The 23,546-nt window shown below is 42.0% G+C and overlaps 1 protein-coding gene across 12 annotated transcripts in view; it reads right to left on the bottom strand.

The window, feature by feature from the left end:
- Positions 1 to 20,628: 20,628 nt before the first annotated feature.
- Positions 20,629 to 23,546, bottom strand: part of RBM47 (RNA binding motif protein 47) — a 176,332-nt gene continuing 173,414 nt past the window's right edge. For all 12 annotated transcript variants that reach the window (XM_027544321.1, XM_027544320.1, XM_027544331.1 and 9 more), the window contains one exon: positions 20,629 to 23,426. In XM_027544321.1, coding sequence (XP_027400122.1) covers positions 23,187 to 23,426 — 240 coding nt within the window. In that variant the 3' untranslated portion in view covers positions 20,629 to 23,186. The remainder of the gene's footprint in view (positions 23,427 to 23,546) is intronic.

Genomic DNA, 23,546 nt, shown 5'->3' on the forward strand with positions numbered 1-23,546 from the left:
GGAGTTATAATTGGGGGGATTAATGTGCTTTTCTTTTGCTTTCTCCCTACTTGTTGGAAGAATCATTTTATCCAGAGAAGTGATTAAAATGGTTCCTGAAGAAATTCAAAGAGAAAGAAAGTTAATATTCAGTTTCTGACATCAAAAATGGGATTTCACAACAAGACAATAACTTGAATGCTGGGTCTGGGATGAGGGAAAGGTTATTTCTAAATAATTTAAACTCCCATGTGGTCTAGAGCATAGAGTTTCTCCCATAGAGCAGAGAAGATAACTGTGGTTTTGATTTAGGTTTAGCCAGGAGTCTGTAGGTTGTATCTGGGTTAGAGCCAGGAAACTATAAAGCAGAGGAAATAAATGAGTTGTCTCTTCTCATCTGGGGCATTGTGGGAAGAAGAGGCCATGAAGAGAAGCTAAGTTAGGAGGGAAAGTGGTAAGATCCATGTTCTGATGAAAGGCATATTGGATAAGCTGAAAAGAGACCTCTGGTAGCAGACACTGCTCTGGGCCAGTGGCAGGGTGGGCAGTCCTTTGTGGTATGAAAAGCAGGCTGTGTGTCAGGAAGAGAGAGAGGAGGAGCTCCACAGTCCCAAGTCTCCCTCCATTCCCACTGGAGAGCTAGCGCGCCAGCCCTGATGCTCACTGCACCCACATGGCAGAGGGAGCCTAGGGCAGAGCTCTGAAGGGCCCACAGCTTAAGAAGGAGCTTAGATGAGGCAAGGTACCAGGGGACATGTGGGTGGCAGGGTGGGGATGGAGGGGTAGACCAAGAGCTATGCCAGTTACAGACATCAGTAATGGGGCCAAACACCTACTAAGGACCTGCGTAAATTCATGGTGCCTTCTTCCCAGCATCATTGCCAAAACCCAAAAGGGACCAACTGAATAAACATTCATTTGACTAAGGTTTAAGTTGGTTTGGGCATTCAGTTGTCTTTCTCCTCTTTACCTAGCAAGTAGCAACAAATAAGATGAGAATACAAAGAAAACACTTTCTTTGCACATCCAAGTTGTATGGTGAAGATATTTAAGTCTCAGTTCAGTTCAGTCACTCAGTCATTTCTGACTCTTTGTGACCCCATGAACTGCAGCACACCAGGCTTCCCTGTCCATCACCAACTCCCGGAGCCTACACAAACTCATGTCCATTGCATCGGTGATGCCATCCAACCATCTCATCCTCTGTCATCTCCTTCTCCTGCCTTCAATCTTTCCCAGCATCAGGGTCTCTTCCAGTGAGTCGGTTCTTTGCATCAGGTGCCCAAAGTATTGGAGTTTCAGCTTCAGCATCAGTCCTTCCAATGAATATTCAGAACTGATTTCCTTTAGAATGGACTGGTTGGATCTCCTTGCAGTCCAAGGGACTCTCAAGCGTCTTCTCCAACACCCCAGTTCAAAAGCATCAATTCTTCGGCGCTCAGCTTTCTTTATAGTCCAACTCTCATATCCATACATGACTACTGGAAAAACCATAACTTTGACTAGACAGACCTTTGTTGGTAAAGTAATGTCTCTGCTTTTTTAATATGCTGTCTAGGTTGGTCAGAGCTTTTCTTCCAAGGAGCAAGCGTCTTTTAATTTCATGGCTACAGTCACCATTTGCAGTGATTTTATTTAAGTCTATTATCCAATATTTCAGTGGAAGAAAATCAGCTTTTTCTATTTCATGCCAGTGATTTCATTTTTTAATACTTTCTTGGTCCTGATGGCTAACCTCTGGAAAGTTCCTGAGTGTTTATATCCTCTGAAATTGAGAGTATGTTCTTCTTTTCCTCCTCATCAACATCAGTGACAACAAAAAGTAGGAAAGTTTACTGTTATGAGCTGAAATGTGTCCCCACGAATACATATGTTGAAGTTCTAGCCCCTAGTTCATTAGCCTGTGACTGCATTTGGAGAGAGGGCCCTAAAGAGGTAATTAAGTTAATGGGAGACATTACTTTGCCAATAAAGTCCATCTAGTCAAGGCTATGGTTTTTCCAGTAGTCATGTATGGATGTGAGAGTTGGACTATAAAGAAAGCTGAGTGCCGAAGAATTGATGCTTTTGAACTGTGGTGTTGGAGAAGACTCTTGAGAGTCCCTTGGACTGCCAGGAGATCCAACCAGTCCATTCTAAAGGAGATCAGCCCTGGGTGTTCTTTGGAAGGAATGATGCTAAGGCTGAAACTCCAGTACTTTGACCACCTCATGCGAAGAGTTGACTCATTGGAAAAGACTCTGATGCTGGGAGGAATTGGGGGCAGGAGGAAAAGGGGATGACAGAGCATGAAATGGTTGGATGGCATCACTGACTCGATGGAGTTTGAGTGAACTCTGAGAGTTGGTGATGGACAGGGAGGCCTGGCGTACTGCAATTCATGGGGTCGCAAAGAGTCGGACATGACTGAGTGACTGAACTGAACTGAACTGAGAAAGGACTCTAAGCTTATCTGACTGGTGTCCTTATAAGAAGGCAAAATTATGACACACTAAGAAACACCAGGGATGTCCACATAGAGCAGAAAGACCATGTGAGGACACAGTGAGAAGGCAGCCGTCTGCAAGCCAAGGAGAGAGCCCTCAGCAGAATCCTGCCAACACAGTGATCATCAGCTTCCAGCCTCCAGAACTGTGAGAAATAAATTCTGTTGGTTTAGCCACTCAATCAGTCGTCTTTTGTTATGGCAGCCCTAGCAAATGAATATACGTACCTTTCTTTGTTTTTGCCTGGATAACAGAATTGTGCAAGTGAGTGTCCCATGGTTTAAGAGAGCCCCACCTGGAGTCCATTACTGGCACATTTTTTACAGTTGCAGAGTTCTGAGGATATTGCTAAGTATATTCCCATTATTTAGCATAAAAGTGCAGCCAGGGCATGATGGATCAGTGATGGTATTAACTGAGCACATACGATCTGGGGGTCCTTGCAGCTCTCACCCTTCTGTGTGCAGGCAGGAGACGGAGTGACAGAGGCACACGAGGATGGCAGCTGGGTGCTCTCCTTACCCATCTGAGCCATTTTTCTGTGACAGATGCTTCTTTTATACTGACGGGGAGGCATGGAATTAGTAGCACACAATGAGAGACAGCATAAAAAACTGAAATGTAATCTTGAGCGTTGATCACAGTACAAGATGTGTAGGGAAAAACTTCAGGAAGTTTGTCATTTAGCAGAAACCTTCCAGCTGGGAGGGTGACAGAAACCCGTTGACTTGTCATCCGAAGGCCTGGGGTCTTGTGAGTATTCTTAATGAGCAATGCTTTCAACCAGCTGGAAACCAGCTCCTTAACCGACATCTGGAAATCACTCATGGAAGTCAGGGGGCCCCTCCTAGAAATGGGGCTCTGAGAAAACACAGCTCTGAGAAAGAGACTACAAATGAGGCTCTGAGAAAGCCATTTGTAGAAAATGCACCCTGTACATAGTCATAGGCTTTTTTTTTTTTTTTTTTCCCTTTTCTGTTTTTTGTTATGGAAATAGGGTTGACCCAAGATATTCTGGGAATAAGTCAGCCTGAAGCCCTCAGCATCCTGCCCTAGGGATCCGGGGCTGAGGGAAAGAAGTCTTGCCCTCTACTGTGTCCAAGGTACTCAATTCTTGTCACATTCTGTGTCTGAGCTAAGGACATTAGGATCACTTGAAACACCAGGCAGGACTAAGAGCATCAATAGGGTGCCACCTGCCTTGAATCTATCTTTCTGTTCCCTCCAGCCCAGAGTATAAACTTTGACTTCATCTATCACATACGAGTGCACATCTATCAACTCTCTTGATAATCATTCACAGGGTCTTATTCAAAATGAAAAGACTTTCTCCCTTTCAGCTGGAGTCCAGAGGGGAATTTTTTTCTGAAAGTGGAGAACTGTCTTTCCCACTCAGCCACCACTTATTTTGGGGGTAGAATACCAGGAGATGTCCTGAGAAAATGCTGACACATCTGTTTTGACTTTGGCCCAAGAGCATGTTTACTTACTTCTCTAAGCTGGGAAAGACTGAAGGCAGGAGAAGGGAACAATAGAGGACGAGATGGTTGGATGGCATCACTGACTCAGTGGACTTGAGTTTGAGCAAACTCCGGGAGATGGTGAAGGACAGGGAAGCCTGGTGTGCTGTAAGCCATGGGGTCACAAAGAGTCAGACACGACAGTGACTGAATAGCAGCAACCAGGCAGCATTTCAAGGACAACAGTTTTCAATACACCCAGGTCCTCCTGCCTGGCACCTTGCACTCTCTTCTAATCCTGTGGTTAGAGAAACACCCCAGTTCTCTCCGTGCCCCAGAGCCTTGGAACTCCTTTTAAGGGGATGGACGAACAAGACTTCTGGGCTGTTGGAGGTCTTTGCTATCTGAGTATCGCAACAGCAAATCATCTGATCTTTTCCTTTAGATAAGCAGGGCCAGAGTTAAGACAAAGAATCTTGTTCGTCATGGAATAACAAAATGCTAGAACTAGAGATGCCTCCCAGGTCATCTGGGCCACAAGACACAAATAAGAAAACTAAGACCCAGAAAGAAGAAATAACCTTGCCAAGGTCACATGGGCAGTAGTAACAACACCAGCTGGTCCCATTTACTGAGCACCTACTACATTAGCATTTTACTCATATGAGGTCTCCCTAAAACAACTTTCCAAGGTAGGTACTATTATCTCTGATTTACAGAAAGGATATGGAAGCCAAGAGCAGCCAAGTGCCTTGCCCAGGGACTCCCAGTTGAGCACAAAGCCAGATTCCCAGCACATACTTGGCTACTGCTCTCTGAAGTAATACCCTGTTTTGGTGGAATTGTCAGAATGCTGGATTTTCCATACCTAATATATGATGGACAGGTTGCTATTGTGGTTTCATAAGTGACCACTATATACCAGGGTGCAAAAAAACAAAAAACAAAAAACTGGCCTTCCCAGGGTGAAAGGATTCTACCTCTCCGTTCATCTTTCCTCAGGCCTCTCCAAAGAGGCTGCGAAATGTTGACAAACGAGATCAAGTGCCAGCCACTGTGCATTTACTTCCTGATGATGTGTAGCCCTGGCATTTGCTGCAAGACACAGAAAAGCAAAGAGGATGTTAGCTTTCTCACGAGGTGGTGTGAAATCAGAGTCTCTGTGCAGGTCTGGGAGGTGGGGCAGAACTGGTTTGTGCCTCTTCTTGACCCTTCCCTCTCAGCACTGAGAGGTGTCTTTCCTTCCTTTATGTTCCAACAGCCCCCTGCAAAGCCTTCCTCCAGGCCAGGAGCTTTGCCCCACAACAACATACTTGCCTCAGGTGACATCTCTCTGGGCTCCTACTCTCTGCCTGCCCTAAGCTGGCTGATCCCTGATCCCTGTGCTCAGGGCAAAACCTCCTTCCTTTTAGGCAACACATCTGGAATTTAAAGGGTAGAACAATTAAGTTTCTGAGCAGTCTGTCAGGAATATATTTGGGGAGCCAGGAAGGCTTTGTAGGGGGGACATATGATCACAATCTGATTTCCCAATTTCTAGGGTTGCCATGAGCCTGATACTCTGGTTCCTTCCTCCCAAACTCTGGGGGGCAAGATTTCCAAGGCTCTGCCGATGCCAAGTACACAGTAAGTGACACTTATTTGTATTTGTGTCCTCAGACAAATGCTATACCTAGTGTGTGTGTGTGTGTGTGTGTGTGTGTGTGTGTGTGTGTATGCTTAGTCTCTCAGTCGTGTCTAACTCTTTGTGACCACATGGACTGCAGCATTCCAGGCCTCCCTGTCCCTCACCATCATCCCATTTTACTGGTGAAGAAACTGAGATTCAGTGACTTACCAAATTCTTATAAGGAGGAAGTGTGCGAGAGGTCCACGTGACCTCATAGCATGCTCTTACGTCTGTGCAAGGGCACAGGTCTGTCAGCTCAAAGTGCAGCTGTAGCTCAGGTTGAAGAGACTTGTACTAGCCCGTGAGAGCTGATCATTTGACTTTCAGGAATTTTTGTGAGCCAACTGTTAAACACAGCCATTATTAAAATAAGAAATGCTATAACTTATAAGAAAATAAATTATAGCAAAAACAAAGGTAATAAATAATAAAAACTGACCACTATTATCAATGCTGTTATTCAAGCCTGTTTTATCTGTACAGTGGAAATGCTAAATAATGCTGAACTATTGCACTCTCTTCCTAAGCAGGTGTTTGGTGATAGCACCTTGGTATCTTGAAATCAACCATGGTGGGATTATTCATACCATGGAAATTGGCAAAGGCTCAGGGCTTTTTCTTTCTAGAGAGCCAGTTTTTAAACATTTACTAGCAAGCCAATGCTCTAGCTAATTACCTCCTCATCACAGACAACAAACCTTTATATCCTGGGGCTAAAAGAACACATAAATCTAAAATAGTATTCTCCAGACTTATTTTATATTGGGCAAAACTATTTTTTCAAATATCATGCAGAAACCCAGGAACTGAAATAAAGAAAAGCAAAGCTCAACTAGTTGTCATTTTAAGGCTTTAAGCTTTGTGGTGGACTTCTACATATAACATAGCAATAAATGATGAAAGGTCTTTGTCAAGCCTTTTCTCCGGCTTGAGAAAGAAGCTTTTTTGGTCTAAGAAGTCATTTCTATGAAGCCACACCCCTACATGAATGACTGTTCTCCTATCTGCCCCCTCATCATTGATATTCACCGAAGTCCCGTTCTTGATCCCTCCCTTGTCAATGTGTATACTCTATCTGATCTTCATTCTGTGTCCTCGGCTACCAAATTCATATGTATCAATTGTTGGTTTCTGAAAGATCCCAATAAATAGAACTTTTCCTCTTCCATGTTCTAAATGAACATGGAGTTAAAACAGATGCTAAAAATAAGGAACAAGGATATGTTGTATTGCACAGGAAATTATAGCCATTATCTTGTAGTAACTTTTAATGGAGTATAAACTGTAAAAATACCAAATCATTATGATGCACACTTGAAGCTAATATAATATTGTAAATCAACTATACTTCAATAAAAAAGATACTGAAAACATACAGAAAATCAATTATATTTCAACACATTAACAATAAAAAAGGAAATAATTCCATTTACAATAGCATCAAAAAGAATGAACTACTTATGAATAAATTTAACCAAGATTTGTATACTGAAAACAATGAAATATTGCTGAAATATATTTAAGAAAACTTAAGTAAATGGAAGCACACTCTGTGTTCATGAACTGGGAGCCTTAATTTTGCCAATTTGGCAATACTCTGCAAAGCGATCTATCCAATGGAATTGTCCTTGCAAAAAAAAAGTATCAACTTTTTTTTGTGGGGGGGGAGGGCAAAAGTGAAGAAGCTGACCTGAATATCCATATGGAATTCAAGGGATCCAAAATAGTCAAAACATTCTTGAAAAAGTAGTGCAAAGCTGGAGGATTCACTCTTTCCAATTTCAAAACTTACTACAAGACTAAGGTAATTAAGACTGATGCTGACATAAGGGTAGACATGGATCAATGAAATAGAACTGAGAGTTTAGAAACAAACCCATAACTCAGCAGTGAATTTTTTGACATCGATTTTTGACAAGGGTGCCAAGACAATTAAAAAGGGATATAATAGTTTTTCCAATAAATTCTAGTGGGACAACAAAATACCCAAAGAATGAAGTTGGACCCCTACCTCACACCACAGGCATAAATTAACTCAACATGGATCAAAGATGTAACAGCCAAACTAGAAAACATAGGGGAAAAAAATAGGGTAAAATCTGCATGACTTTAGATTGGCAATGAATTCTTAGATATGACACAAAAAGCACAAGCACAAAAGAAAAAAACATAAATTTGGCTTCATCAAAGTGAAAACCTTTTGTCACCAAAGGACATTATCAAGAATATGAAAAGGATGGGAGTGCCCTGGTGATCTGGTGGTTAGGATTTGGTGCTTTCACTGCCAAGGCCTGGGTTCACCCTCAGGTCAGGAAACTGAGATCCTGCAAGCCACGTGGTGTGGCCCCCAATTTTTTTGGATTATATAAAAAAAGAATATGAAAAGGTAACCCATATAATGGGAGTAACTCTTTTCAAATCATATATCTGATATGGGTCTGGTATCCAGAATATATAAAGAACTTTTATAACTCAAAACCAAAAAGGCAACCCAATTAAAAATGGGTAAAAGACTTGAACAGATGTTTCTCCAAAGAATATATACATATGAGTGGCCAATAAGCACGCAAAAACATTATTAACATCGTTAGTCATTAGGGAGGGGCTTCCCAGGTGGTGGCTAGTGGTAAAGAACTCACCTGCCAATGCAGGAGATATGAGACGCAGGTTTGATTCCTGGGTCAGGAATTTCCCTGGAGGAGGGCATGGCGACCCACTCCAGTATTCTTGCCTGGAGAATCAATCCCATGGACAGAGAGACCTGGTGGGCTACAGTCTATAGGTTCGCAGAGTCAGACACAACTGAAGCTACTTAGCAAGCACACAGCAGTCACTAGGAAAATGCAAATCAAAACCACAGCAGACACCCTTTCACACCCACTAGGATGGCTATAATTTTTTTAAAAAAAGAGAGAGAAAACAGGGGAAAAAAGGAAAAAAAAGCCCTGTGTCGGCAATAATATGGAGAAATTAGAACCCACATACAGTGCTGGTGGGAATGTAAAATGTGTCACTGCTATGCAAAACAGTTTGGCAGTTCCTTAAAAGTTAAACATAGAATAATGGAATTATAATACAACCTAGCAATTCCACTCCTAGGTAGGTGCATACCCCAAAGAAACAAAAACAAGTGTTCAAACAAAAACTTGTACATGGATATTCCTGGAAGAATTATTCATAATACCCCAAACACTAGAAACAACACCAGTGTTCATCAGATGCTGAATGGATAAATAAATGTGATATGTCCAAACACTGGCATAAAAAAGAAATGAAGTACTGATATATGTGATAGCATGGGTGAATTTTGGAAATAAGCTAAAGAGAAAAAATGCCAGTCATAAACAGCCACATATTATTTGATTCTATTTATAGGAAATGAGCAGAATAGGCAATTCTATAGAGACCGAAGGCAGATCAGTGATTGCCAGGGACTGGAGTGAGAGGGTATGGAGAGTGACTTCTTACTGGGTAAGGGTTTCTTTTGCAGGGGGCGGGGGCAGTGATGAAAATGCTCTGGAATTATATAGTGATCACAGTTATCCAACATTGTGAAGGTAATAAAAGCCACTGAATTGTCCACTTTAAAAGTATTGGTGAATATTATATTATGTTACTTTTACCATCTGTTCTTAAAATGAGATGAAAATGTCATGTTTATTACTGGTGGAGACTGGAGGACATTGGGGATCTTAGCTTAGCATAAAAGCCAAATGGGCCTGCTAACTGAGCCCCCAAATTCAGTAGGTTTACCCAATCTGGTAAGCAATCCTCCCAGGCGACAATGGATCTGAGAGGATTTCAGAGAGGAAAGAACAGAGGGAAGCTTGTCTACTGTTAGGCTCCCTTTCAAGAGGAAGAGGAAATTGCATAGCCACTAAAGCCCAATCATTCCCAAAGTTATCAGAGGTGGAACTACCGCTCCAGAAGCGCAAAGAAAACAGAGGCAGAGAGAGGCCATATTCACTGAACTCACTATCCATGAAGGGAAGCATCAGGAGAAGTGATGGTGATAACTTCCTCGTTAGTAATACACATTCAGATGTAGAAAAGAAATAGGGTTTCTTTGTTTTACATAATAGTTTGTAGTTTGTTTTCTTGGGGAGCCAGAATAACTGATACTTAGCTTTACAAATGAACTTATCCATGAAGCAAACAGACTCACAGAGAGAACAGACTTGCGGTTGCCAAGGGGAAGGGGGTGGGGAAAGGCTGGATTGGGAATTTGGGATTAGCAAATGCAAACTATTACATATAACACAAGAACTATACTCAATATCCTGTGATAAACCATAATGGAAAAGAATATGAAAAATAACACATATATATATACACATATATATAAAACTGCATCCCTTTGCTGAACAGCAGAAATTAAACACAACACTGTAAATCAAGTACAGTGAAATCAACTTTTAAAAAATACTTGGAGAGATGAAGGTGGTATGCCTTCGGCTCATCTCCCGGGCAGCGTGAATGGTGCAGAGATGGTGGTCCATGCCTATTGGTGGGGGAGGGGCTCTAGACAAAACTGACTCCCAGCAACTCCTTACTCTTGGAGACACGCTTAAATTAAAAAAAAAAAAAAAAAAAACTTGGTCTAGCGATTAAAGACTCTGGTGCTGGGAGGGATTGGGGCAAGAGGAGAAGGGGACGACAGAGGATGGGATGGCTGGATGGTATCGCTGACTCGATGGACGTGAGTCTCAGTGAACTCTGGGAGTTGGTGATGGACAGGGAAGCCTCGTGTGCTGTGATTCATGGGGTCGCAAAGAGTCAGACATGACTGAGCAACTGATCTGATCTGATCTGAGTGATTATAGGCATCTTGGGCTCTTTTGGTTTACAATAATCTCTTTGCGATTAAAAGTCTCTTTTAAGTAAATATTCAGTTAATTTAAAGTTCATCTCCGTGCCTGAACTCTTTTCCCCCTCTTGCTCTTTTTCCTTCAAAATGACTCTATGTTTAAAAAAGCTCATACAATGTCACGGCAAGAGGTAGGAAGTTCTGGATCTTCATGCTGGCCAAGGTGTGGTTTCTGATGCAGTGAGGTGGTTTAATCTGATCTCTGAGTGTTTGGTCCTGGTGCCAGTCAATGAAGGGCCTGGTTTTCTTGGCCATGCACAGGGAGTTGAGCTCTATCTAGCTCATGAGAGCATTTGATGGTGCTGTACCTGCAGACCCTTGGAGTTGCAGTCACATCCTCTGCCAAAGCCCTGCCTCAGCAATGTTTTCTGTGGGTAACCCTGGTTTCATTTCCTTCTCTGCTGGGCAAGTGGAACATGGCAGCAGTGGGGCGGTGGGAAGATGTGGGAACACATCACAGTAAGACAGTGGAGAACCCAGAACTAGTAGCACTAATGCACGTATGTCCCTGCCTCTCACATCGTTCTGCCTCTCCCTGCCATGTGGGGTGTGATAGGGAAACAGCACTGGCTGCAGTGTTCTATGACTCTCTTTGAACAAGTCTGGGGTCCCACTTGATCTTGCAGTATCTCTTCTTGCTCCTCTGTACAAAAATATTTTTAAAATAATTGCCTGGTTTGTTTTTTACTCTGATGTGGGACTTTTGCCACTAACCTCCTGTCCTTTCTCCTAAACTTAGCTTCCCTTTTTCTCCTTTCCAGTTGATATGACACAGAATCCACCAAACAGAATGGATGCTGATCAGAGTGAACACTGGCTGTTACTCAGGTGCTGTCAGCTGAGCAATCTTGACAATGCTCAATGGTTTGACTTGATGGGATTGGATCTTTGAAAAGGGAGTGCCACAGTTCAGAAATTTTGCTCATATTTTGATACGGCCTTTCAAAGCGATTGTCTCACTATGGACAGAAAAGAAACTGGGAGTCAAAGCTGAGCGATGACTTGGACACCTGCCTGGCATCCTCCTCTCCCCTCCCTGAACCACTGAATCACACTGATCCCATCAAGAGTCCCCAAACACCTGATTAAAGGTAAATGAAAAAGACATCCATTCAAGATTTCTGAATGTAGTATTGTTATAAAGTATCACGCTTTATAAACTCATAGTTTTATCCCATTTTCATATATCCAGATACCTTCTGAACTTTGTCTGAGTTCTCTACAGGCATCTCAAGCTTGGTATGTCCCAGGTTACTAGGGGGAGCATTCTGAAAGTGGAAGCAAAGCCTTCAGTGGTTAATCTTTCTCCCCGCCTTGGCTTATCCAGGCTTCCCTCGTGGCTCAGAAGTTAAAGCATCTGCCTGGAATGTGGGAGACCGGGGTTCGATCCCTGGGTCGGGAAGATCCCCTGGAGAAGGAAATGGCAACCCACTCCAGTACTCTTGCCTGGAGAATCCCATGGAGGGAGGAGCCTGGTAGGCTATAGTCCATGGGGTTGTAAAGAGTTGGACACGACTGAGTGACTTCATTTGGCTTATCCAGCTCTATTCAGGATAGTGTTTAAATTAGGGCATTAAGCTATTGTGGCATGTTTTCTATTCTTTTTTTAAAAAAATTTATTGGAGTATAGTTGATTTACAATATTGTGTTAGTTTGATGTGTATAGCAGAGTGAATCAGTTATACATATACATATATACATGTATACATATACATCCCCTCTTTTTTAGAGGGGCTATATCCCATTCTTTTCTCATATAAGCCATTATAGAGTATGGAGTAGAGTGTTCCCCTGTGCTATACAGTATGTTCTTATTAATTTGTGGCATGTTTTTTTAAAACTTTGGATTTCAAGGACTTTATTTCTAGTTCTGTTTGAATGGATATTTATAACATATGAGTGAAAAGGCTGTTCTGTAAGAGATGCACAGAAATGTCTGTTTAACCTAAGAGGCAGGACTTACATTGAGCCAACTAAGTCATTGTACGGCCTCCCACAGAACCAAAGAGCTCTTATCCTATTGTTCACAACGGAGTCAAAACTCTCATGAGTTCTATTTAGGGCCCAGATGGGCCAGTGACATCATCAGCAGTTGAGTCTACAAGGTAATACTTAAGCTCTCATTTCTGGAGTCAGACCAACAAGGATCCAAATGCTGGCTCTTTTACCCACACCAGCCGTGAGACCTCAGGCAGTCATGTAAACTTTCTGACCTTTAGTTACTTCATTTGTAAAATGGGAGGTAAAATAACTGCCTCATAAAGTTGTTGTAAGGATTTAATGAGACACTGCATTTAAAGTCTTTGGTGCAGGGTAAACACTTGTACCACGTTATTTAATTTAGAGTATTGATATGATCTTGGGCAAGTCATTTATCCTCTTTAAGCCTCAATTTCTTCCTTGATAAAATGGAGATAATGCTCACCATTGTGCTTTTAGGTTCCACCATAAAGTCTGGCACAGTAGATGCTCAAAAACATTTCTTAATAAACAAATGGTTGAATGAGGGGGAGGAGAGAAAGAAGAATGTCATCTGTAACTATCTTACAGATTCTCATGAGGTTTAGGTGACATGTGGCTGAAGAAAGTCTTCTGTGGACAGTGAATGCTATTCAAAAATAAGCTACAATTATGAGGAGTGTTTTAGGGTAAAGGAAGTTCCTTAACTAGAGTGACTTTCTAGAATTTTATTCAGTTCCTCTCATACCTAGGACACTGCTCTTAGCCTTGTTCAGTGAATTCTCCAGGAGTCTAATTATTTGGTCCCTGTTGTTGTTCAGTCACTAAGTCATGTCCCACTCTTTGCGATCCCGTGAACTGTAGCATGCCAGGCTTCCCTGTCCTTCAGTCTTCCAGAGTTTGCTCAAACTCACGTCCATTGAGTCAGTGATGCCATCCAACCATCTCATCCTCTGTCACCCTCTTTTCCTCCTGCCCTCAATCTTTCCCAGAATCAGGATCTTTTCCAATGAGTCAGCTCTTTGCATCAGGTGACCAAAGTATTGGAGCTTCAGCTTCAGCATCAGTCCTTTCAATGAATATTCAGGGTTGATTTCCTTTTGGATTAACTGCTTTGATCTCCTTGCTTACCAAGGGACTCTCAGGAGTCTTCTTCAACACCCCAGTTCTTTGGTGCTCTGCCTTCTTTATGATTCAACTCTCATATCCATACATCATTACTGGAAAAATCATAGCGTTGACTATTCAGATCTTTGTTGGCAAAGTGATGTCTTTGCTTTTTAATATGCTGTCTAGGTTTGTCATAGATTTTCTTCCAAGGAGCAAGTGTCTTTTAATTTTGTGGCTGCAGTCACTGTCTAGAGTGATTGGAGCCTAAGAATATAAAATCTGCCACTTCTACTTTTCCCCATCTACTTGCCATGAAGTGATGGGACTGAATGCCATCTTAGTTTTTTTGAATGTTGAGTTTTAAGCCAGTTTTTTCAATCTCCTCTTTTACCCTCAAGAGGCTCTTTAGTTCCTCTTCATTTTCTGCCATTAGAGTGGTATCAGTACTTATATGTACTCTGCATATAAGTTAAATAAACAGGGTGACAATATATAGCCTTGTCTTACTCATTTCCCAATTTTGAATCAGTCCATTCTTCCATGTAAGGTTCTAAGTGTTCCTTCTTAAACCACATGTAGGTTTCTCAGGAGACAGGTAAGATGGTTTGGTATTTCCATCCTTTTAAGAATTTTCCATATTTGTTGTGACCCACACAGTCAAATGGAGAAGGCAATGGCACCCTACTCCAGTACTCTTGCCTGGAAAATCCCATGGATGGAGGAGCCTGGGAGGCTGCAGTCCATGGGGTCACTAAGAGTCGGACACGACTGAGCGACTTCACTTTCACTTTTCACTCTCCACTCTCATGCATTGGAGAAGGAAATGGCAACCCACTCCGGTGTTCTTGCCTGGAGAATCCCAGGGACAATGGAGCCTGGTGGGCTGCTGTCTCTGGGGTCGCACAGAGTCGGACACGACTGAATCGACTTAGCAGCAGCAACATAGTCAAAGTCTTTTGAGTAGTCAGTGAAGAAGAAGTAGACATTTTCTGGAATTCCCTTGATTTCTCTATAATCCAACAAATGTTGACAGTTTGACCTCTGGTTCCTCTGCCTTTTCTAAACCCAGCTTGTATACCTGGAAGTTTTCAGATGGCATACTGCTGAAGTCTAGCTTGAAGGATTTTGAGCATTATCTTACTAGTATGTGAAATGCGTGCAATCGTCCAGTAGTTGAACGTTCTTTGGCACCTTTGGCCCCTAGCAACTCAGAATTCGTAGCCCAAGCTCCCTAGATTGGGCTGCTTTCGTGGTGACATGCCTGCCACCATGTCATGAGAGGGCGGAGAACCTCTTAACCCTTGAAGTTAATATCTTTATTTAACTGGATAAGGCCTTACTTACATTCCAAAATTAGAACTTTGTTCTTCAGTTTATTGAACAAGGGATCTGTCCTTGGTGAAAATGCATTATTCACCTCAGTGTGAATTAGTTCATTACTTCCCTTACTGAGAGGGAAGTTTGATAATGGGAATGTCCATGGGCAAGAGATTTGGAAGCCCCCAGGGGAAAATGGACTTGGGAAGGTAATCCTTCAGGGCCTGGAAACTCCAGGTTTTGTACTCCATGTTCTGCCATATGGGCTGATTTTTCATCTCTTTTTTCCAATGACCTTCATGGTCAAGTGACTGTGAGGAGACCAGTATAACTTCTAAAAGAAACCAATGACTTTAGGTCCTCACAAAATGAGTAAATTATAATTATACTTCCCCACCCCATCCCCAGGTCAGAGTTAGACAATCCATGTTCAAATTCCAACTCTTTTAGTTACCAGCTATGAGGTCTTGTGGGGTTGGGCTTTCAAGGTTGCTTAGTGGTAAAGAACTTGCCTGCCAATGCAGGAGCTGCTGGAGATGTGGGTTCAGTCCCTGGGTTGGGAAGATGCCCTGGAGTAGGAAATGGCAACCCACTGGAGTAACCAGTTTTGTTGCCAGGATTAACTCATGGACAGAGGAGCCTGGTGCGCTACAGTCCATGGGATCATAAAGAGTTGGACACAACTGAACAACTGAGCACTCACGCATGCAATCTTGAAGTTATCGAACCTCTCTTTGCATCCTTGGTATTTATCTGTAAAATGGGGTAATACTAGTAGCTATCTCAAGTATGGAAAAGTAACCCATGCAAAACTAATCTATATTGTGAGAAGTCAAAGTGGTGACTTCTCTATGAGGAGGGAGTGTGACTGGAAAGGGCCATAGGGAAGCTTCTGGCATGCTGGTCATATTTTTCATCTGGATGCTAGTTACATGGATGTGCTCAATTTGTGAGAACTCATCATGCTGTATATGATATTTGCATAATTCTGCATCTGTATTATTTTTTAATAAAGTTTTTTAAAATCCATGTAAACTACTTGACATATCATAAGTTACTATCAGCCATTACTTGATCTCCTGCTCAGTGATCACTGTCTAAGCTTTAACATTATTCCCAAACACAAGGAAGGGCTTCCCCAGTGGCTCAGCGGTGAAAGTGTTAGTCACTCAGTTGTGTCCAACTCTTTGTGACCTCATGGACTGTAGTCGCCAGCTCTTCGGTCCATCAGATTCTCCAGCCAAGAATACTGGAGTGGGTTGCCATTTCCTTCTCCAGGGGATCTTCCAGACCCTGGGATTGAACCTGGGTCTCCTGCATTGCAGGCAGTTTCTTTACCATCTGAGCGACTAGGGAAGTCCCCACGGGTAAAGAATCTGCCCACAATGCAGGGGACACAGGTAACGGGGGTCCAATCCCTGGGTCTGGAAGATCCCCTGGAATAGGAAATGGAAACCCACTCCAGTATTCTTGCCTGGAGAATTCCATGGACATCGGAGCCTGGAAGGCTACTCCACATGGTCACAAAGAGTTGGACTCAACTGAAGTGACTGAACAGGCATGCACACAAACACAAGGAAATTGACAAATAAGAAAAAGAAGTACAGAGGGCAGGCCTTGACTGGGCACTCAATGGTTTAATTAGATATTTGTACTTAGGAGTTGGGAAATTATGCAAAATAGGTTATTTTTGCTATTACCTCATGCTCAGAATGCTTCCTTCTATAGATGTTAGAGCACATTTAGAAATAGTTACACTTCCAGAATTTCTCCTCTTATGAGAGCATCTTATTTGGAAAGAGGAGAGAAGGTGCCTTTTGGGAAGCTGAGTTTGCATATCATTTTGTGTGATTGAGAAAATGTCAAATGGATATATTTGAATTGGGGTGGGTGTGAAGCCAGTGAAGCTGATAGAAATACCGTTCTCTGGTGCCACCACTTCTTAGAATACAAATTCTGAAAAAGGAGAGGAAGAGTCCCAGCAGAGGGAACTGGCAAGGCCCAATGCTGTCATGACACCATGAGCTCAAAATGTCTTGACCCAGCGCCCCCAGCAAGGTCATCTCAGAAACTACTGGGCTTCAGCAACTTGTCTCAGCTGCCTCAGAATGACTAAGGCCTATTTAAGCCTCATGGTTGGTTAATCATTAATGAAGATTTTTGACAAACAAAGTAGAACAAGCCAAGAAAGAAGGGTGGCTAAAAATTAGCTTAGAAAAGGTCATATTTCTTGCAAATGAAAGGTTTGGTGGTGTTTTTGATTGTGAGTATAATTGTGTGGAATGGAGTCACAAGGATATATAACCCTGCTGAGGAAGCCAGTGTGTCTTTAGGAGATTTTACTTAGGACTTTTCTCCATCCTCACATTGATCTGCAGGACAATGGGCCTCCATCACCTTTCCCAAGAAGGCTGCATTCCTGTAGGGCTTCCCAAGAGAGTGGGGAGTTTGGCCAATCCTTGCAGCTGCATGTGACTCCAGACAGGAAGGATGGAAGGTCCCAGAGGGTGGAACCTGCCTCTAAAGAAAGAAGGGGTGAGAACTCTGAGAGCCTCGGCTAGCCCTACAAAATCTCATGGAAAAAATCAGCGTTGGTGGGCATCACCTGGTGCTAGGAAGGCCGAAGAGAGGCAGTTAGCCACTAGGGGGAGCGCTCAGATGCATCATGCTATTGATCGCTAGACAATCCTTCAGCCCTTCAGTTTAGGTAAGGCAGTGCCACCATTTTCTAAAAGAAACTCAAAGTCCTAAATTGGAATGATTTAGGGTTCTTCCTACTTCCTTGTTATCCGGGCCAAATCTCTTCCTTCCAGAATTTACACGGGCCTATCAACCACGTTTAGCGTTGGTGGGGACAAAGGTTGTCCCCACACCCTTTCTCCTCTCTTTTGAGGCTGCCACACTAACGTTGTTCAGGTACTCGCTTTTTCTTCTGGGCCTGGGCATTTCCTGTTTCCTCTTCTTCCTGCTCATCTGCCCTCCCTCCTCCCCCTCAACTCATCCTGTTGTTCTTTGCTTAGATGCCACTTCCTCTCCAAAGTCTTCTTAACCCCTTGCCCAGGCCAGGGTGGGTGCCCCCTCCCATTTCATAGCCTTTTCATCACTGTCTTATCATGCCTGGGAGCTTCTGGAGGGCAGAGGGGGGCTGGTTTTGTTGATAACCGCCTCTCCAGTGCATCTTCCAGTTCTGGTAGAGAGCTGGCACTCGACAAGCGTTTACTGAATAAATAAGTGAACAAAAGCATAGGAAGGTGTAAAATGGAAAGGCTTAATGCAGTTAAGACAGTGGAATGCATTCACACTACAGTTTATAAAGAGGAAGAGAAAGGAAGTAACTTTCTTGTCTATGATGTACCCAGCTTATTTAAAAATTTATTTATCCAGGCTTTTTAAAGATTCATTAACCTATCTGATTTTCACAGTAACCTTATGAGGGTATCATCTCTTTTACCAATTAAGAAACTGGTGCTCAGAGAGGCAAGGTGTCTTTTCCAAGGTCACACGGCTGGTAAATAGCAAAGCTGGGGGTTCACACCCTAGGCATCCAGACTGCAAGCCCAGCCTGTTTCACCAGGCCACAGCGCTTGCCAAGGGTTTGGGCGATCACTGAGGGACACCAGGCACCTAGACAGGGAAGACTAATGGGGGGAAGGAGAAGGAAGGCCATGTCTAATCTGATAGCCTAGAACTTGGAACTGAAGCAAAACATGTCTCCTGAGTCTCATTCTGTGTTTAAGCCTAATCATGCCCTTGCCCTTGAATGGTCAGAGAGGAGGAGCGTGTCAAGGAAGTGGCAGGACAAGGATAAAATGAGTACATCTGTGTTATCCTACCACTAATTTATTTTTTAAAGTTGAAGATGCTTTTTTTTTTTCTTTAGGGTCGTTGTGTCAAATGTGATTTTTTTCAAAACAGCCATGCCGAAATGTCACATTTCATGTTTTATTATTTTTTTTAAACTCAACTCTTCCCAGAACACTTTATAATAAAGATAACATGTAATATACTATATACATCTCTTTAAAATAGTCAAGTACCCTAATGCCCTTAAAACAGGGTCTGGTAAGCCAGTAAGGTCAATTATAGTTGACAAAATCCACTCAGCATGGGGCATGCCATGTCACAGCACCCAGTACAACGTTGGGACTGTTCACAGGTTATCCTTCATTAGGAAAGAAAAATTAGAACTTTTGTGTTCTAGTTGTTTTTACTTCCACCTAAATAAGTGCTTATGCATGTTGTCTTGACAGATATTTTTGGAATTTAAAAATTGGGGATCTAGTCTAGTTTAGAATCAGAAGGGTATAGTTGACTTTACAGTAGTTTTTTAGTCCCATCCATAATCCTTGACACAGCATCGTAAGTCGAATTCCTTCCATCTACCAGAGAATTTTAGCAGCTCACCTAGTGCTATGTCTTCCAAGCTGAACGTAGGCATTTCAGCCATTCTACCTTCAGTTCCTATCCTGAGGAAAGAGGCTGCATGTGAAAACACATTAAAAGTCAACAGAAAAGAAACTACTTTTGGAGAAAAGCTTTTCTTTTTGTAGGCTGTGAAGCAGGCTGTTGGTACTACTAAATCTATTTTCAGGGTCAGTGTGCTGAGACTTGGAGTCTGAATTTCTGCCCTGGTTCCTACGAGCTGTGGGACCCTGGCCAGTCACATATCTGTTCTGCCTACTTCACTAAGTGCTTGTGAGGTCCCGAGGTGATGGAAACCAAACAGCCTTAGAGCCTAATGAATCACACAATCACAGCATTTATCCCCACCCAACACACTGTTTACGAGCTTATTGGGTCTGTGTTCTCCCACTTTAAGGTAAGCTCTATGTGTACAAAGTTTTGTTGGTTTTGTTCATGCTGTACTCACCACAGCACCTAGAACAAAGCAGGGCATTTAGTAGAGGTGGAAGAAATATTCCGTAAGATTAATTCTTTTAATTCATTTTCTGACAAGAGCAATCAAACTCTGATTCTGCAACTTAAAGGGCATCTGTGCTCATCTCCTAGAACTAGATGGTATCAGCAAATCTCGTTGATCTCTCATTTTGGGAAGTTCTCTGGCCTTTCCTGTCTGTAAGAAAGACTTTATCCTTTTAAGAGGAAGCAGGAAGTTAGAATTCCAAGAACTGTGGGTTGGGAAGGCCCATAACCCAGGCTACTCAAGACTAACTAGGTAAAATTCTTAATCAATGGCAAAGCTGCGTGGGGCAGTTTTTAGAGGTAATTCCACTGACAAGCTACCACTTTCCCTTGAATTGTTAATTGGCTTTGCTGATGGATCCCACCTGAAGTTAGTGATGATGTATAGAGAAAAAGGCAGTGTCTTGCTAATCTTGCTGCACGCTGTCAAAAAAGGTGAAACGGAAGACTGTGGTTTCCAGTGCGGTGACCAACATACAGGTCACACCAGTACTTTCATGAGACCATCGAACAACTCAATGTCACATCAACTGAGTCCATGTATATATCTAAGTGTAAAACCCTTGGGATCATAAACAAACTTCAGCACTGAGAACAGTGACAGGCTTTGCCACATCCTACTCTGATCCAGATGCTAAGTAGTAGTTGAACGCTCAACTTTCTACCACCTGGACCCAAGGCTGAAAACACTGATAATTCACAATTTTTACTATGTACCTCAACTTCATTAATAATTCCAAATCAAAGATATGATTTTCTCCAGCCAGAAACAGTCAATTCCTTCTATGCTATAGGGTTTTTTTTCTAATTTTGTTAGGGGAAAAAAAAAAGTGTATAAAGAAAACACAATTTAAAATAAGGTACTGAAATTGCTTTAAGAAAGTTTTATTTACTGCATACATCCTAAGAATGTATTGTAAATGAAGCAAGATCTAAATAAACTTAAAAGCTTTTCAAATACAAAGCACTAAAGATAACAACTAAACTGCCAGCATGTTTGAAAACAGAGAACTCGAAAGCTTTTTTTTTTTTTAAACATTTTTATACTTTGTTCTTAACCCTAAAAAAAAGTTCACATTTCAAGTTACAAACTTACCTCAGTAGTGTATATATGTGAAATGGTTTTGAAACAACAGGAACAGGCAGACCATAGGTAGGTGGGAGGCTCACTGATACTTAACTGGCTATGTCACCAACATTTATTTTTAAGGTAGTTTGGTAGTTGCCATGTTAAGACACCATTTTTTTCCTTTTTTTTTTTTTTCCATTTTTGCAAATAACTTACAGGCACATGTAAAATACAGTAAGATCCCTGGGTCAGTCTCATCCAGTGAACCTCTGTGCTAATTAACCCTTCACTGGAAGGAGAGTAAGAGAGCACTTCTTTCATACAAAGTCAAGGGATGGGGGCTGAACGCGAACTGCATTTGGTTGGATTACTCATTACGACGGATTTGAGTTTGGATGCAGCTCGCTGGGTGCATCATCAGAAAACATTGCACAATTACTTTCTGTCATTTAACAATGATGGAAAGGAAGGCTAGGAATGTTTAAAGGCCTTTGCAGGCACTCAATAATCTTATAGAATAGTTAAATAAATATTGCTTATATATAAAAAATTCATCCCACCCTAAGATGAGGGAAAAGAGAGCATCTGGGAATCTCTTAATTTAAAATGTAAAACAGAACTAAAACATCTGCTAAGGGCATGATCCTATTATCAATCCACAATAAGAATTCAGCCATCAGCAAAATTCAGTGAGTGGAAACATTTGATGGAATCTCTAATATGACATAAAAACACAACTATGTCCTTGCCATCTATTGCACACCTCACTTCCTTGTTAGAACCTTAAAAAAAAAATTCCAAGTTGATGTATTTCATAACGTAGATGACAATCTTAACATTTTACTGTATTTTACATTCACTCTGCTAAACAAAAGCCTTTAAACAGGCACAAAACACTGCAACAATACATTTACTTCCTAATAAAACAAAACTGTTTAATAACATTGAAATAAAATGGTTTTGTTTTGCATTCAACTATATACCATGAATTTCTGCAACATAAAACAACTAAAAATGAGCATTAGGAGATATTTACAAACTATCTTTTACTCCTACAGGTCTCTCCTCCTCCTCCTGGCTGTGCACGCCCCAATTCAGTTCACTTGCCACATGCACAGCAACAACGGAGGGAGGCCCTGTTCAATAAACATATTTCCAACACCCCTGACAACCACAGACGTTGTGCATGAAACATGATAAGGCAACTAGAAGCATAACCGTCTGCTAACAAGAGCCTTTGGGGTCTTGTCTATAATAACATTCTCTGTCTCTACAAACTTAGACTTCAAAACAAATATAATAAAAGCATTAAGAAAGGAGTGAAGGTTTCATATTGGACAATTAAATAGCTATGCAAAGATGCCTTATGCAAACTATTAAAATCTTGTGCTTACACATACTCTGCTATTGAAAATAGCTCCCCAACCAAACCACAACCCTCCCTAAACAAAAACCCATACAAAACAAAAAACCCTAACAAAAAGAAGTATAAAAGCCATCAATGTTCTCTGTCAGAGTAATTAATTTGTCCTTGACTTGCCAAATATGAAGGTGGGTCTGGGGAAGGTTGGGGGCGGGCGAGGGTGAGTGGAGGGTAGTGGTGGGCGGCGGAGGGGACACATCTAAGAGCAAAGGCTCGTGGACAATGAGTAGGGGCCCAGGACGAGGGCAGCAGGTGACAGCGCCTTCCAGTGTTTGGACTCAGAAGTGTGACAAGTCTTTTCAACATTGGCCTTAAGGAGAGGTCGAGCGTTTAAAGAACAGAACCATCATGAATAACACGTGGTTAACACCCGTCAACCCTTAATTCCAGCAGAATAGAGGTTTCACTCATTTTATAATTGCACTTTCCAGTATAACTTTTAAAATAATGTTTTCTGTAGTATTTTTAAAGCACTATTGTTTGTATCTTTAAATATTGAATATATTTTTCAAAATAGTTCCCTAGCTGCTCAAGTGTGCTTTTTTAATATATACTTGATATATTATTGAAGGTACTACAAAATAGAAATCTCTGGAGTGCAGAAGTTAAGAAAATAACCTTCATAACTGAAAATATATCCTTAAAAATACAAAAACAAAAACCTCTATACAAATGTACTACCACATACAAATTTTTAAGAGATGGTGTTTAAGGCACAAACCATTGCAAGTCTCTTAGAAATGTATGAACACAGGTCTGCTAAATTGAAAACAGTCTTAAAAAACTAGTGAAAACTTCATGTAATATAAAATATTCCAGTATGGTATTTGATAACATTCTTTGCGTTCAGGTTTCGTGTGTGCTAACCGAACACGGTCTTTCTTCATAAATAGTAAAGTGTTCCTTCAGTGGCGGCGGCGGGTCTCAGTAGGTCTGGTACACGTCGTGGATGGGCACCTGGATAGCAGCGGCGGGGAAGGCCTGAGGTATGTAGCCTGCGTATCCGCCGTACATGGCAGCGGCGGCCGCTGCATTCTTCTGTAGTGTGGCGATCGTGGCTGTGGCTGGAGCAGCAAATGGCACATAACTGGCTCCGTAGATCCCGGCAGTGGGAATTCTCTGAACATTTGGAGCCACCGTGTACACTGGAGTTATTGGGCGACCCTGAGGGGAGAGAGAGCATCCTTATTGATCACCTGTAGGTATCTAACCAGATAGGCGGAGACACCACCTTAATGGCAGAAAGCAAAGAGGAACTGAAGAGTCTCTTGATGAAGGTAAAAC

This window comes from Bos indicus x Bos taurus, chromosome 6, assembly GCF_003369695.1.
Source record: "Bos indicus x Bos taurus breed Angus x Brahman F1 hybrid chromosome 6, Bos_hybrid_MaternalHap_v2.0, whole genome shotgun sequence".
Lineage (NCBI taxonomy): Eukaryota > Metazoa > Chordata > Mammalia > Artiodactyla > Bovidae > Bos > Bos indicus x Bos taurus.